Source organism: Schistocerca cancellata, chromosome 1 (genome assembly GCF_023864275.1).
Source record: "Schistocerca cancellata isolate TAMUIC-IGC-003103 chromosome 1, iqSchCanc2.1, whole genome shotgun sequence".
NCBI lineage: Eukaryota > Metazoa > Arthropoda > Insecta > Orthoptera > Acrididae > Schistocerca > Schistocerca cancellata.
The window spans coordinates 990352981-990368164 of NC_064626.1; the positions used below are offsets into that span (position 1 = coordinate 990352981).

Below are 15184 nucleotides of genomic sequence, written 5' to 3' on the forward strand. Positions count from 1 at the left end.
AATGCTTGTATTCAGCCTTCTGAGTCAAATAAAGTGGCAGATCATAACAAAAAGTAATAACAGTGGTGGGACAATGACAGAACCCTGTGGGCCTCCCATTGTAATTTATTCCCATCCAGATGATGTGGCATCCTTCTTTGTATTACATGAACAGTCTGGAGTAATTTTCTGCATGCTTTTTCTTAAATACAAACTAGGTCATGAATGTGCTCAACTACTTATTCCATGAAAATTTACCACTTTCTCAAACAGAAAATGTCTCTGGTAAGCCACAGAAGATAACAACTGGTGATATTTTATCATATCCTCACTAAATGCATAAAATAACACAGTAGAGTGGACCTTTTGAAATCTGAACTGTGACTAGATAAGTGGCTCATTACAACAAAGGTGGGTGTCAGTCCTGGAGTGCGTTACCTTCTAAAAATGTTGAAAATCAGTAATGAAATGACGGAGGGCTATAGTCATTGACTTCTGTAGATTCACCCTTTTTGTGGTACAAGTTTTGGTATGGACCACCCTTGCTGTTTTCATAGTTTATGGAAAATGCTTGCCGCGTCTCCAACATTATCTGGGCATTTATTTCAGTTCTATTAGTCAATCTCCTCCTTCCTTCTCTCTCTCTGTTCGTCACCTCTGACTCCCTCCGTGCCCACCTCCTCCATCCCCATTCTGTGTCCATCTCCCCCTCCCCCTCTCCATATCAGTCTGCTACTCCCCCTATCTCTGCCCATTTCCTCCTCCTCCCCTCTCTTTTTATCTCCTCTTCTTTCTTTCTATGTCCATCTACTCCTCTTCCCTTTCTCTGCCTATCTACTCCTCCCCTTGTCTCTACATCTACACTCCGCAAACCACTGCGAGCTGCATGGCAGGGGGTGCACCATATTTTTAGGGTTTCTTCAGGTTCCATTCACACATGGAGTGCAGAAAGAATGACTGAATGCCTCTGTGTGTGTGCTAATTCTATTCTTATCCTTATGATCCCCATGTGAGTGATACATAGGGGATTATAGCATATTGCTTGAGTTACCTTTTAAAGCCTTAGTATGATATAATTTTGAAGGTAAATTCAGCAGCATATGTGGATACTGTCTAATACATGTGTTGTGAATAGAGTTAGTACCAAAGAAGTAATAAATTCAAATTTAATGCATGATGTGACAGTTTTTCACATATCTCATTGTTTATGACACTATACCTCCTGAACTATGAGATGTACAATGATATAATTTTTCAAGCATATTCAGTGCTACATGTGAACACTGTCTGCACAGTGTGCTGTTAATACAGCTAGTAGTACACAAAATATAAATTAAAACATCACACCTGATGTGGCAATTTTACTGCATGAACAGCAAAAACGTAATAAGTGATAAACGTTTTTCCTTTCATTTAGTGCAGATTGTATGCGAGAAAATTTTTCATAAAGGTTTGAAATTATGTGTAATGTTAGTGCAAAACATTAGGTGCTCTAATTCTCAAATACTGGATAGCAGGCTTAGTAGGTACACATTACAGAATGTGTACATTATGCAACAAATAGTGAGGAAGCATGGATTAAACACAATTAAGACATTATAAGCATTGTATTACTTTGTAAATACACACCATAAAAAATCAACCAAAAAAAGCATTTTCACAAGTATGATAAAGTTCAAAAGTCAAAGAGCAAATAGCTTTCCCAAAGAGTAAATATTTTTCCTAATATTCTTCAAATTGGTAAGTATACTGTATTACAAAGTTTCTAAAGTAGCCTACATTCTTCCTCAGTGTTCAAATTACCTCCTTACCAAACTCCACCTAAATCAGGTCAGCACGTTGGTAACAACGAATGTAAACATCATGAGTGATGTGGCAGTTTTACAAGCATCTCAGTGTTTATGACATCATATATCCTCAACTATGTGTTGTACAATTGCAAGTATATTCAGTGGTATATGTGAACACAGTCTTAAAAAATGTGTAACAAATACAGTTAGCAATAAAGAAGTAATAAATTAACAGTGAAAATATACTAGACAGTAAACTTTTTCCTTTCCCCATTATATAAGGCATATCAGCAAAAAGTTTTGCAAAGGTTTGAGACTGTGTGTCAAGTTCACTGCAAGTCACTAAGCACTCTCATTCTCAAACACTGGATGAATATCGGTATTCACGTATTGTGGTCTACACTTCTTTTTCATCTCCAACCTTACCCCTATGACAGGTAGGACAGAGCCCCCCGGTTACAATGAACTTACCCATGAAAGTCCCATAAAATTTGTCTAGTACCTCTGGAGATTAGCATGTTCAAAGGCAAACAGAAAGTTTTGCAAATTTATTCCTAGTATAGATATATAAATAATATGCATCAAAATACTTGTGAGGGGCTTGTCCATTATTTAACATACATTTCCTGAAGTTAGTGTACAGTTTTAATTTTTATAATGAAAAGTGCAATTACATGGGGAAAAGTGTGTTTAAATACGGCACAAACAAAAACATAAATACTTTTGCATTGAAGGAGACCACTCGCCAAAAAGCAGAAGTGTTGACACAACAGATCAATCTGTTACCACAACCTTTATTTGAATTCACATTCTTTAGTTTAATCAACTCACAAACAAATTATCACCTTTCAACCTAATCTAGACCTCAGGCTATCCTGCATATCAGTCTGTCACAATTATCAAGATTTCATGGGAGTGAGATGTCCCAAATCATATTCTAGTAATTTTTATAGAGAAACCTTAAATTGTATATTATAATCTGTGTGAGAAAACACCCTCAATTAATGATGGATAACATAAGTGAGTAAGAACATTAGATATTATACAGCCACAATTTTTTATTGTTTTGGAAATAATATCCACATCATATGCACTTTAACCTTTTCGAGTCATTATTACCTTCTTAATTTCAGATGGGGATGTGAGATTAACTTTTATTTTACTCAGTGGGATGTGAATGTTTCCTTTGGTATATTGTTTCGATTTCTCTTCTGAACTATTTGTGCCCATTCTCTCATCCACCTGCTAAACATTACCATCTTTATTCACATAGGAATAATCTAATAATAATATCCAATTGTCAAGGTAACAAAACAAAATCAGTAAAAATATACTACACACAGGACATATAACATTTTATATGAGGACAGCATAGGAGGTTGGCAGTGCCCCTGATCCAGGCATTTGCCTTAGTGTTTTAGGAAAAAGATGGTCAAAATCAGGATGATCACACCGAGCAACTCCATCCTCCAGAATATGATGACAGCATCTTAACAACTGTACTTCCACTTTCGGCTGATCCCTATTGTCCAATGTTCCTTGATTCACAAACAGTTTGTTTCAGGCAACTTATAATATAAAACACAATTCTGTTCTTCGCCACCAAAAACAAGAAGGGCACCCACTGGAGACTCCTGGACTGTGCACAATAGCAATTTTCCCATTTTCTTTAACAAAAATAATATCATTTTCTATGGCTTCATTTCCTATCTCTCTCTTTTAACAATATCCCTTGCCAGTTTTACTTTATTGTTGATCTGTTGATTACAGACAAAATTCCTAGATTTTTAAAAATGTGCAGTATTGTTTATAATAGGAAAGTGTTTATTTGTTCTATCTGTTTAGTATCCCCCTTTTTCATTGTGAAGAGACTTTGATACCTGTGGTATTCCTTGGTTTTATTGGCGACTTCCCAGTATTACACATAATTAGCTCTTCAGGAAAACTAGTTTCAGAAATGGATTAAAACTAATTAAGAAATGTATTGAATTTAGAGTTAGCATTAGGCAAATTCGACAAGTTTTAAGCTTACTTCAGTTGTTTTGCCATTAGCAAGCTTCATTTTTTTCTCTGTGTGGTTCTGCGAAGTTATGAGATTAAGAACATGAACTGTCAATACATTTACCACAGAATAGGTCCAAGTTTAACTTCCAGTGGTTGTATGGATGCATTATTTATAGGGTTGAGCAACTCTGGTATGGGGATTTATGACTGATGGTGAGTGGCTTACTGCACCTACCAAACAGATTCGCTCAATTAATTTACGTGAATACCCCCACAACTCAATAAACTTTTATTAATGTCGGACTGGCAGAAGAATAAACTATCAAAATTTTTCATGAAAATTTTCCACATATACAGTTGAGACTTGTCCACTGTAACAATTGTACCGAGCGAGGTGGCGCAGTGGTTAGACACTGGACTCGCATTCGGGAGGACGACGGTTCAATCCCGCGTCCGGCCATCCTGAATTAGGTTTTCCGTGATTTCCCTAAATCGCTCCAGGCAAATGCCGGGATGGTTCCTTTCAAAGGGCACGGCCGACTTCCTTCCCCGTCCTTCCCTAATCCGATGAGACCGATGACCTCGCTGTCTGGTCTCCTTCCCCGAAACAACCAACCAACCAACTGTAACAATTACAATTATTACATTTCCCAATATTAATTCACAAGCCATTTTTCTGTATCCTGATCTATGCATAACTTAGTTAAATTTTTTTCCTACACATTTGTATTTCTGCATATTCCATTTTTATGACTGTGGCAACAACTACTTAAATTAAGATTTTACGAAATTGGTGACTGAAAAAAAAAACCGTAAGGCAAATTATAGCTTTTATACAGTTAATTCACGGAAGCTATATCAAAACTACAGTTTCATGGCACACGATTTTACTCATAGACAATAACAGTTACAGAAATATTTTTTTTTTAATTTTTTTATCGAAAGCTGCTAGCACATCACTGCGTAATTCTGGAAAGGGTTTCAAAAGGACGTCTATTTTAATTACTCTACAGCACTTCTGCAATGCAATTGTTATGTTACTCGTAAGTACTTAAATGAATATTAATTCATATAAAAAAATACGCAACTAACTACTCGTAACATACAGAAAACTAGTACACTGAGTTTTCAAGAATTTACCGACAATAACAACGAAAAATACATAGTAATGTCAGTGTTGATATTTGAAGTTTCGTAGTGATGAAACAGCTGAGCGTTGGAAATGTGGTGTTCATACGTACATGAACAATTAATTGTGTCCACAGATTGCCTGAAAATGACGACAATCTTTACACTTTTATGTAATCGATTTCACTTCTGTAATGAATATAACCTCATCCCATCACTATTGTATTAGACTTCAGCTGAATACCCCACCACTGCCAGGTCCGAATGATCACAACAATCACTGATAAGTCATAATAAACAACACAGGTCTACGAGGAACTTGATTACGAGCAACTCGGACTGTCCAAAGATGTTAGAATATTATAATCTGTGCTATCAGATAATACTTAAATCCCGGCCAAAAGTTTTAGCGACAAGGAAAAATCTGCTTTTTTCTAAAACAGGTACAAGCAGTTTTTGTTTAATGCCGAACCCCAGTTGTATTTGTTTTCTCAACAAAATTTGTTTCATATATTGTTACTTGGCTTCTCTACAAGCAGGTTAGCTGGAAGCAAATAAAATTACTCTTCAGCCACTGGATAAGAATCACATGCCAAGATTCAAATCTGTAGTAGTTGCTACGGGAGATATTTCTTCCCGAAACCACTTCCTAAACTGATGATAAAAATGAACTTTGTGTGAGGGTAATGAGAGCATGGAACTACTCTGCCTGTTACCCTGGCTACGGTTTGTTTACACAATATGACACCGGTAAGCTGGCTGGACCGGTTAAAGAAAGCGGAGAAAATAGGTGTGATTGCGGATGGTACGTTAATATTCTTGTAAATAAACTGTTATTTAATATACTCTGCATGACTATGAAAAGCGAATGATATCAGTACTCTCCCGTGGAATTAATCTAGGCCTACTAATTTTAAAATTTTTGTGTTTCCGGATTTGTTTGGATTATCTCACCTATTATTCTTAACAAAACCGGTAGAGTATTGCTTCGTAATGCAAAGTTAAACCTGTTGACATAAGTAGATTTAGGAACATGGTAATTAATGTTCTTGTTCTCATTTACTGCAGAAGTAGAATTTTTTTGCAAAGATTATGGGATATCTACTATGTACGACATTTTATATTATCAAAAAGGGCGTGTTAATCACAAGTTGTTGATTTGCAAGTTTAATTTTTTTTTTGTAGTTAGTCGTTTCTAGATATGTGATTTGTGTTGTAGGACGTTGTGCGGGTGTACGAATTTCAGTGACCGTTATTGTGACAGTCGTTGTGTTCGATCTTTTAAGTCAATTGAGAAACATGCAGTGATCTCGTGGCACTAATATAATATCACATTATAACCGTTTGATATATCTGGCTACACTTCTCAGTTGATTTTCATAACCATTCATCACATGAATTGTTACAGTTAGCATCGCGCAACAGAAAAATCTGCTGATACTGGGATGCCACGTTTCGTGACACTAAGTGCTGCACAACTGCTCGATCACAATTATAAAAAATAATATAATCAATTTGTTGTGCCAATAATTTTTCAGCACATTAAGTTTACATAGAAATAAAAAAAAGTAACTCTTCCTCTTTTCATTCGTATTTTAATGTATGGATTTGTGATTTAAATATGAAATGAATTTTTAAGTGAACATTTACAGGCAATATAATAAGTTGAATTCGAAGCTCATATAAAAAAAAGAAGACATAAAAAGTATTTAAGAAAATACCCAACAGAACATCATCACTGTTTTGTAATTTTGATGCATATTTTGTGTTGCTCTTTGCTGCTTTCAGTAATCCTCCATTATCCCCCCCCCCCCCCCCACTTTTTTAGAAAATTCAAAAATTCATCACAACTTTCAGAAAAGTTTACTTCTATTTGAAGGTTTCATTTAATTAAGAGCATGAATATCTAATTTCTTTCTCTGGCCACTGGTTCTTCGTCATATTGAAGGTTCTTTCAGCAAATGAGTTACTTGTAAAAATTGAAAATATTGTGATACAAGCCTAAGCAACTGGAAATTAAAGGTATCAAATATGGACAAATCTGGTCTTCTGCTGTACTTTTATGACGATGTTCTGGAAATCACAACCTTCATTGAAATAACTGCTTTTCATCCATATTGAGATTCAATTTGTTGGTAACCTTAAAAATATGTTGCTTGTTGATAGACAGTTACAACCTGCCTCCTTTGGTATAAAGTGTTCAAATAACATACAGCACTGCAGCCGGTTGACATCTTCAACAACTGCTGATATTTTGACAGGTGCACACACTGACATTTTCAGGGCACAGATGCAATGAGACAATGCTGTGCAAGGGAACTTCAGTCTCTAGCCTCATTGTGTATTAAAATTCCTAAAGACAAGCCATGTCTATGAACAACTGCTCAATCACCTTGCAAAACTTTGTAGCCACTATAGGACTCCTCATCACATTAAGTTGTACGGCTTTTATGTTTTAGAGTGTCTGATGTATAGGAATACTTTGGTTCCGTCCCTGTTGTAGACTCTCACCAGACGTATGTATATTTCTTGGTGATCCAACTGCTATCCCCTGCTTATGCAATAGATTACACTGTTCCAGAACTTCGCTGGTAGGTTCTTCGCAGGGAAGATCATGAGATCCATTATTGGGAAACTGGTGATCTCCTCTTTGATAAATCAGTTTGGCTTGTTTGTTTCAGAAGATTTGAAAGACGACAGCTTCTTCAGTCCTATGACTATTTCGTGAAACTTTTGTCACAGTATCACAGTGTTTACTGTTGGCTCCATTGTTGTCATTTGATAGTGGTGTTTTTGTTTTACTTGTACTGTGTTTTACAGAGTCTTCCCTAGCAATGTTTCGTCGTAGGTCTAGTGTGAAAGCTTGCCTAACAGGTGGCAAGTTAGATGCATGACATATAGAGTTTCCATCTTTGATCTTATTCTTAGCTTATACTTGAGTCACTGGTGATGGTAGCAATATATAATGATCACCTGCAAGCTTTAAACTTTCTGGCAAATTAATATTGTGTGCTGGACTGGGACTTGAAACTGGGAATTTGGCCTTACATGGACAAGTGCTCCACAAACTGAGCTACTGGAGCACGATATACGAACCATCTGTACAGAGACTGACACTCCTGGATGAAAGGACATTGTAGAAATGTGACTTGCCCATAGTCTGGAGGACTGTTTTCAGAATGAATTGTCACTTTGCAGCAGAATGTTTCCTGATATGAAACTTCCTGGCAGATTAAAACTGTGTGCCAGATCGGGTCTTGAATTTAGGACCTTTGCTTTTCATGCGCATATGCTCTACCAACTGAGCTACCCAAGCATAACATATGACCCATCCTCACAACTTTAAACCTGTGATGAGAACTTCTGTGGCATTTATAAGGTGGAAGATGAGGCACTGATGGAAGTAAAGCTGTGAAGATGGTTTGTGAGTCGTGCTCAGGTAGCCCAGTTGGTAGAGCACTTACCTGCGAAAGGCAAAGCTCCCACTTTCGAGTCCCAGTCTGGCACACAGTTTTAATCTGCCAGGAAGTTTCATGTCAGTGCGCAGTCTGCTGCAGAGTGAACGTGTGTTCTGGAAACTCACAAACTTGGTTTCAGTCCACCATGAACAATGGATGATAATTCTTTGATAATACCCGCCACTCATGCTGTCAAATTGCCAGATTATCAGTGAAACATCGGTCAGACAAAGAATTCAAAATGAGACTGCACTGAGCGAGGTGGTGCAGTGGTTAACACACTGGACTCGCATTTGGGAGGACAACGGTTCACACACACGTCCGGCCATTCTAATTTATGTTTTCTGTGATTTCCCTAAATTGCTTCAGGCAACTGCCGGGGTGGTTCCTTTGAAAGGGCACAATCGAATTCCTTCCCTATTCTTCCCTAATCCGATGGGACCGATGACCTTGTTATTTGGTCCCCCCCCCCCCCCCTTCCCCCTTCCAAACCAACCAACCAATGAGTCTGCATGCAGTATTCCACATGTATCAAAATGAAATTCAAATTCCTCATTGCTCACATGACCAGGTGTCCCTGTTCATAGCAACTGCTTGGACACTTTAGGTGATATAATCCATGCCTATCACTTGTGATGAGCTTGAACCACAGAAAATATGCTTTGTGGACTTGTATATTGGTGTTTTGAAAAATATCCTCTATCGTGTGCACTCATAATGTGTTAATATTTTCAGATGGTAGTGTTGCCTGATTTCAAATTAGGTATGTACTCATCAGTATGGATTACCCCATTACATAATTAGAGTGGCATTTCTTTGCCACATGACTTGGTAAAGATGCTGTAGGTGTTATTAGGAGACATTGTAAAAAGGATAGTGTGGAATTGATTTACATCCTGAAAAGCCAGAAACACTCTTTCCCAATGTTGTTTTCTGACTGTATACAAACTGTACACATATATTTCAAAAAAATATCTAAATGAAAGTGTAGCTGTGATTGAAGAGTTCATCCTACTACTGAAATACAAATCTCCATCAATTTATTTCTAGAGAAATACACAGACTCATGATAGGTAGTACTGGAACCCACTGTAAACCTTGATGGTAAGATTGCAGCAGATTTTGTAACAAAAATCAATTTATTCGTAGAATGAGGAAAGTCTTCTCTAGTTATTGGGAAAATATGCATACTGTTCCAGTCATATGTGGCACAAATAGAGACCCCTCAGGGGGCTCGCCACTTTTTGGTGGGTTTGTGCTTGGCTGCCATGTGTCCCCAGCCTTTGCAGAATTTTTTTCCCTTCTGTGCTGCATGTCTATCCTCTTGCTATTATTTTTCCCCTCCCTTGGGGAGCATGTGTGGGGTGTTATTGGGAATGTTCTGCATTCTGTCGCTGATGTGCAAACCGTCTCACCTTTGTTTTTCGCTACCCTTTCCTTTCTTTGTTTCCCTTCTCCTCTCTTTCCTCTGCTTCAGAACTTGAGGATCCTCTTTTTTTCTTCTTCCTCCCAGTGTGCTCCTAAAGGCCAGCCCATTTGTCTGACATGTAACAGGTGACTGGGTAACATGTAATTTCCAGCCCCGGGTTGACAGTTAGGGTTGGCACGTACCCCCTGGTACAGGCCAGGTCCAGGGAGGGGTGATTGCCTGAGCTGTAACCTTCCCAAATTGCTGAGTGGTCCCTCCGTCAGGTGTTCGAGAGGTTTGACCAGAGGAGTGAACAATCACCTAAGGTGTGTGCACCCCCTTGTGAAGGAGGCCCCCAGTTGGAAGGAACCTGCCATCCAAGACGCTGGCAGTCATGGGGGATTTCCTCGTGATGAGTCAATCAACCTCCCACTCAGTGTCTACAAAACATAAATGCAATGAGGCTAATGATTGAAAGACCCTTCCCGCTGCACCATGGTTCCTCATTGTCTCACGTACTGAAGATGGTCAGTCCTTCGCCACGGTAAATCTGTGTGTTCAGAAAGGTGTTGATGCAATTGCTGGCCATGTGAAGTCGTGCTCTCATTTACGGAATGGTACTTTGTTTTTGGAGTCCACTTCTGATTCTCAAGCACAACAACTGGTTGCTTCATTGCTTCTCCACAGTTACTCTGTTCATGTTGAGGCCCATCGAGCTTTGAATTCTTCCCGTGGTCTAATTTACACCAAGCTGCTCGACTGTCTAACCAAAGCCAAAATACAATCTTACCTCTCTGATCAGGGTGTCATTGCCATTCATTGTGTAATGAAAAAGGTAGAGTCCTCCTTAGTGCCCACCTGCACTCTCTTTCTCATCTTTGATAGAGCAGTGCTTTCTTCCAAGCTCAAAGCAGGCTATGTAATTATCACTGTCTGTCCATAGATTCCAAACTCGGTGCACTGATACCAGTGTCATCATTTCAACAGCACTAGAATGTCTTGTCGACACCCAGCCAAATGTGTTACCTGTGGGAGGGATGTGCATAAGGGCAGTTGTCCACCTCCTCCCCACTGTATCAACTGCAATGATGGCCATGCTGTCTCCTCTCGAGAGTGTTCAGTGTATCTTGATGAGTGGGCTGTTTAAGAGATATGGATAAAGGAAAAGGTGCCTTATCCAGTTGCTCACAAGTTACCTGCTAGTCGCGAACCCTGTGTTCTCCCATCTGGTACCTTTAGTTCTGTTCTCGTTACCCTTCGCTCCATGAAGGACATGGCCACGCAGACATGTGACCTCCAATTCAGCTCTGAGTTGCAAAATTGCCTAGTGTCAAGGTTGCATCACCATCGAGCTGTGCTGCAACAAGCTGTCAAACTCTTGCCTCAAGGGGCGGAACCACCAGCTACACAACCAGTAGGCTGGAATGGACAGAAGGTGTACTCCCGTGAAGACTTCCTCCGTCCCTCCAGCCAAAAAACACCTGAGTCTTCATCTAACCAGAAAGGCTTGAAGAAGTCCACAAAAGGCAAACGGTCTTCTCCTTTGCCACCTCGACGATCCTCTTCGATGGTGTCGGCACCTGGTACTTTAGCCTGTCCAGCATCTGTGTCGCTGGTGCACACCAACAACCATTTTTCGGTGTTGGACTGACTGCACAAGCAGGCTGATGCTTTGTGAACCCCATGGAGCAGGATCTTCCTGTTTCTGTGCCCTGTAGTAGTGCCCCTTCACTAGCTGTCACTCGGCAGCAGCCGAGGTGACACCCCTATGTCTCTTCCTCATCACGACTCTCCTCCAATGGAACATTTGCGGCCTTTGATCCCACAAATAGGATTTACGGCTGCTTTTAGTGTCTCAGCGTCCCATTGTATGCTACCTCCAGGAAACGAAATTGCGCTCTCCCAACTACTTTGAGCTTTCACATTTCTACCGTTTCGTTTTGACCTTCCCCCTGAGGTCGGCATTTCCTCTCATGGGGATGTCATGCTGCTCATATGGGATGACATTCATAGTTAGCCCATCTTCCTGACTACCACTCTTCAAGCTGTTGCAGTTTGTCTTTTCCTTCCCCACTTGACTTTTTACCTCTGTACTGCATATGTCCCTCCATCATTTGCTGTCACCAGGGCAGACTTCCTTCAACTTATTGGGCATTTTTGCTACTTGGTGACTTTAATTCACATCATCCCCTTTGGGATTCTCCCAGGACCTGTCAGAGAGGTACCCTCTTGGCTGACCTTCTTAACCAACTTAACCTCTTCTGCCTTAACACTGGAGCACCCACTTTCCTTTCCAACTCCTCGCACACGTATTCCCATTTGGACCTATCCTTCTGCACTGCCTAGGTTGCCCATCGTCTTGAGTTGTCCGTTCTTTCTGACTACTACTCGAGTGACCATTTCCTGTGTGCTATCCGTTTACTGACTGCTACCCCATCCACATGCATGCCCAAATGGTAGCTTACTAAGGCTGACTGGCACCTTTACTCCTCCCTGGGGACCTTCGAAGAACAAGATTTCCCCAGTTGTTATGACCAGATCAGATATCTCACAAACTTTATCCTTACTGTTAAAGAATGTTCCATCCCCCGCACTTCTTCTCTACTACATCGTGTCCCAGTCCCTTGGTGGATTGAAGCATGCCACGACATAATTCACACATGTAGACGTGCTCTCTGCATTTTTAACCCACCACCCTACACTGGCAAACTGCATTCATTATAAACAGATGTGTCCAAAGTGTTGTTGCATTATTCAGGATAGCAAAAGAGCTAGCTGGATTTCATTCACTAGTTCCTTAACAGTTCCACACCTTCCTCTGTTGTGTAGGCCAACCTCTGATGGCTCTCTGGAACCAAGATCTATTCCCCAATTTCCGGCCTGACAGTCACTGACCTTGTCATTGTGTATTCTATTGCTATCTCTAACACCTTGGACTGCCATTTTGTGTAAGTTTCGAGTTCTTCCCACTATCACCCTGCCTTCCTTCATCGGAAATGGGCAGAGGAGGCTCAAACGATTCCCTTCTCTTCTCCGCATTGCGAGTGCTGCAATGCCGCCTTTACTATGACGGAGCTAGATCATGCTCTCAGTTCATCCTAGATCCTTTGCCCCTTGGCCAGATGCCATTCACATTCAGATGGTGCAGCACCTTTCTTTTGTGGGCATACACTTTCTGCTTAACATATACAACCGCATCTGGGCCAAGGGCACATTTTCTGGATGCCTTCATGTAGCCACTGTCATACCCATACCTAAGCCTGGTAAGGACAAAACCCTTCTTTCCAGCTACCACCTTATCTCTCTTACCAGCTGTGTTTGCAAGGTGATGGAACGCTGCTCGGCTGGTGTGGTGGCTCGAGTCTCTCCATTTGCTAACGAATGCACAGTGTGGATTTCGAGTGTGGTGTTGTGCAGTTGACCATCTCATTACTTTGTCCACCTATGTCATGAATGGTTTTCTGTGGAAATACCAGACTGTGGCCATGTTTTTCGATTTAGAGAAGGTCTACGACTCCTGCTGGAGAACTTGTATCCTCCATACTCTTTACGTGTGGGGCTTCCGTGGGCGCCTGCCCTGTTTTCTTTGGGTATTTTTACTAGACTGAGTTTTTGTGGTGTGTGTGAGTTCTGCCTTGTCAGACACCTTTCTCCAGGAAAATAATGTGCCTCTGGGTTACGTCCTGAACTTGTCCTCTGGGTTACGTCCTGAGCTTTGCTATCGCCATTAATCCTATAATGGCCTGTCTCCCGCCGGGCATCTCTGGCTCTCTTTTTGTTGACAATTTTGCCATCTATTGCAGTTCTCCATGGACATGTCTCACTGAGCAGTGTCTTCAGTGCTGTCTTGATTGTCTTTACTCCTGGAGCATCGGCAATGGCACTTCGCGATAGTACCTTTGTATACACTGATGGTCCTCGGACTGTCCGTGAGGTTGAGTGTGCCTTCGTCATTGGCACCCGTGTCTTTTGATATTGGTTTCTGGCACACTCCTCAGTATTTACAGCCAAGCTCTTCACCTTGTATCAGGTCACGGAGTACATCTGGTGACACAGCCTTTTCAATTATGTCCTCTGCTCAAATTCACTCAGTGCCATCCGAAGTCTGTGTGCGCTGTACACTGCTCATCTCTTAGTGTAGCTGGTCCAGGAAAACTGTCACTTGCTCACTCTTGGTGGAGCCACTGTAATTTTTCTGTGAGTCTCTGGTCATTTCTGTCTGCCAGGAAACGAGGCTGCTACCAAGGCTTCAGTCCTCGTACCTCAGCCCCCGAGTATGTATATTCCCTCCAATGATCTCTGCATTGCCGCTGTCAGGAGGAGGTGTCCATTTGGCATCGCCAATTATCCTCCCTTCACGGGAATAAGCTTCGGCTTATTAAGCCTCTCCCCATGCCTTGGACGACCTCCTGTCAGCCCTCCTGCCGGGAGGAGATTATTTTAACTCAGCTGCATATTGGGCACTGCCTTTTTAGCTATCGTCATCTGCTAAGTGACGCTACCCCACCACTTTGTACACATTGCACCCAAATTTTAACTGTCCACCACTTCCTGCTGGAATGCCCTTTTTTTAACAATTCACATTCCAGCTTGGGTGTGCTGTTTGATTTATCAGCTGTTTTAGCGAATGATGTGCGGGCTGTCGACCGCGTTTTACTTTTTATCCACCAAAACAATATGGCAAAGGTCATTTAACTTGTAGTTTTGGACCTCCGTTTCTGTAGGGTGTTTTTTAAGCCCTTTTCCACATGCCTGTTTTTAACTGACTCCTATTCTGTCCATTGGGACTGACGTTTAGCCGTTTAACTCCTCTCTGTCTTCAAGTTCTATAGTTTTGACTTGGGTGCGTATGACCCCAGTTGTTTTTTGCACCCTAAAGCACATCAAAACAAAACAAAACAAAACAAAAAAAAAAAAAAAAAAAAAAAAAAAAAGAAAAGAAAAATAGAAGACATTGACTGTGAAATAAACTGAATAGCATTGTTGCAACTGGAGAAAAGAGGAAAATTTTGGATATGGCTGAAATTCAAAGATGGACTCACTGATGACAGAGCAGTCATAAAGTAGAAGTTGCCTGTTTTAAAGGTGGTAAATAATCAAGGCTATTTGTCATTTGATAAGCATAAAAACTGCTCCAGGACAAACAAGTATCCACAGTTTGCCAGTTTATTTGTGATGGAAACATACTTTTAATTTCATTCTTGTCGATATTTTCTGCGTAACTAGAGGGCAGATTGACCTGCCCATAATATTTTACATGGAATATCTGTCATTCTCAAGCTCAGCACAGAACAAAACTGCTTTATATTCAACAATAGCTTGTACTTCCAATGAGGAAGAATGAGTGACCTCCTAGCTGACATTTATGAATTACATCAAAACCCATGTCTTTGACAGTATAGTAAAACTTAAGTAGG

The 15184-nt window shown here is 40.5% G+C and overlaps 2 protein-coding genes across 4 annotated transcripts in view; one reads left to right on the forward strand and one right to left on the reverse strand.

Moving 5' to 3' along the window:
- LOC126088685 (protein FRA10AC1) overlaps positions 1-5153 on the reverse strand; it is a 57267-nt gene extending 52114 nt beyond the window's left edge. The window contains exons 1-2 of one of the 3 annotated variants that reach the window (XM_049906855.1): positions 5015-5152; positions 2889-3014 (exon numbers count right to left, since the gene is read on the reverse strand). The gene's annotated coding sequence lies outside the window, so the exon portion shown is untranslated. Of the gene's footprint in view, positions 1-2888; positions 3015-5014 lie in introns of all 3 variants that reach the window. The other 2 variants (XM_049906858.1, XM_049906856.1) reach the window with 2 other exon arrangements.
- A 56-nt stretch (positions 5154-5209) lies between these two features.
- Positions 5210-15184, forward strand: part of LOC126088721 (protein DPCD) — a 58554-nt gene continuing 48579 nt past the window's right edge. The window contains exons 1-2 of the mRNA XM_049906859.1: positions 5210-5344; positions 5441-5706. Of these exons, the coding sequence (XP_049762816.1) occupies positions 5643-5706 (64 nt within the window). The 5' untranslated portion in view covers positions 5210-5344; positions 5441-5642. The remainder of the gene's footprint in view (positions 5345-5440; positions 5707-15184) is intronic.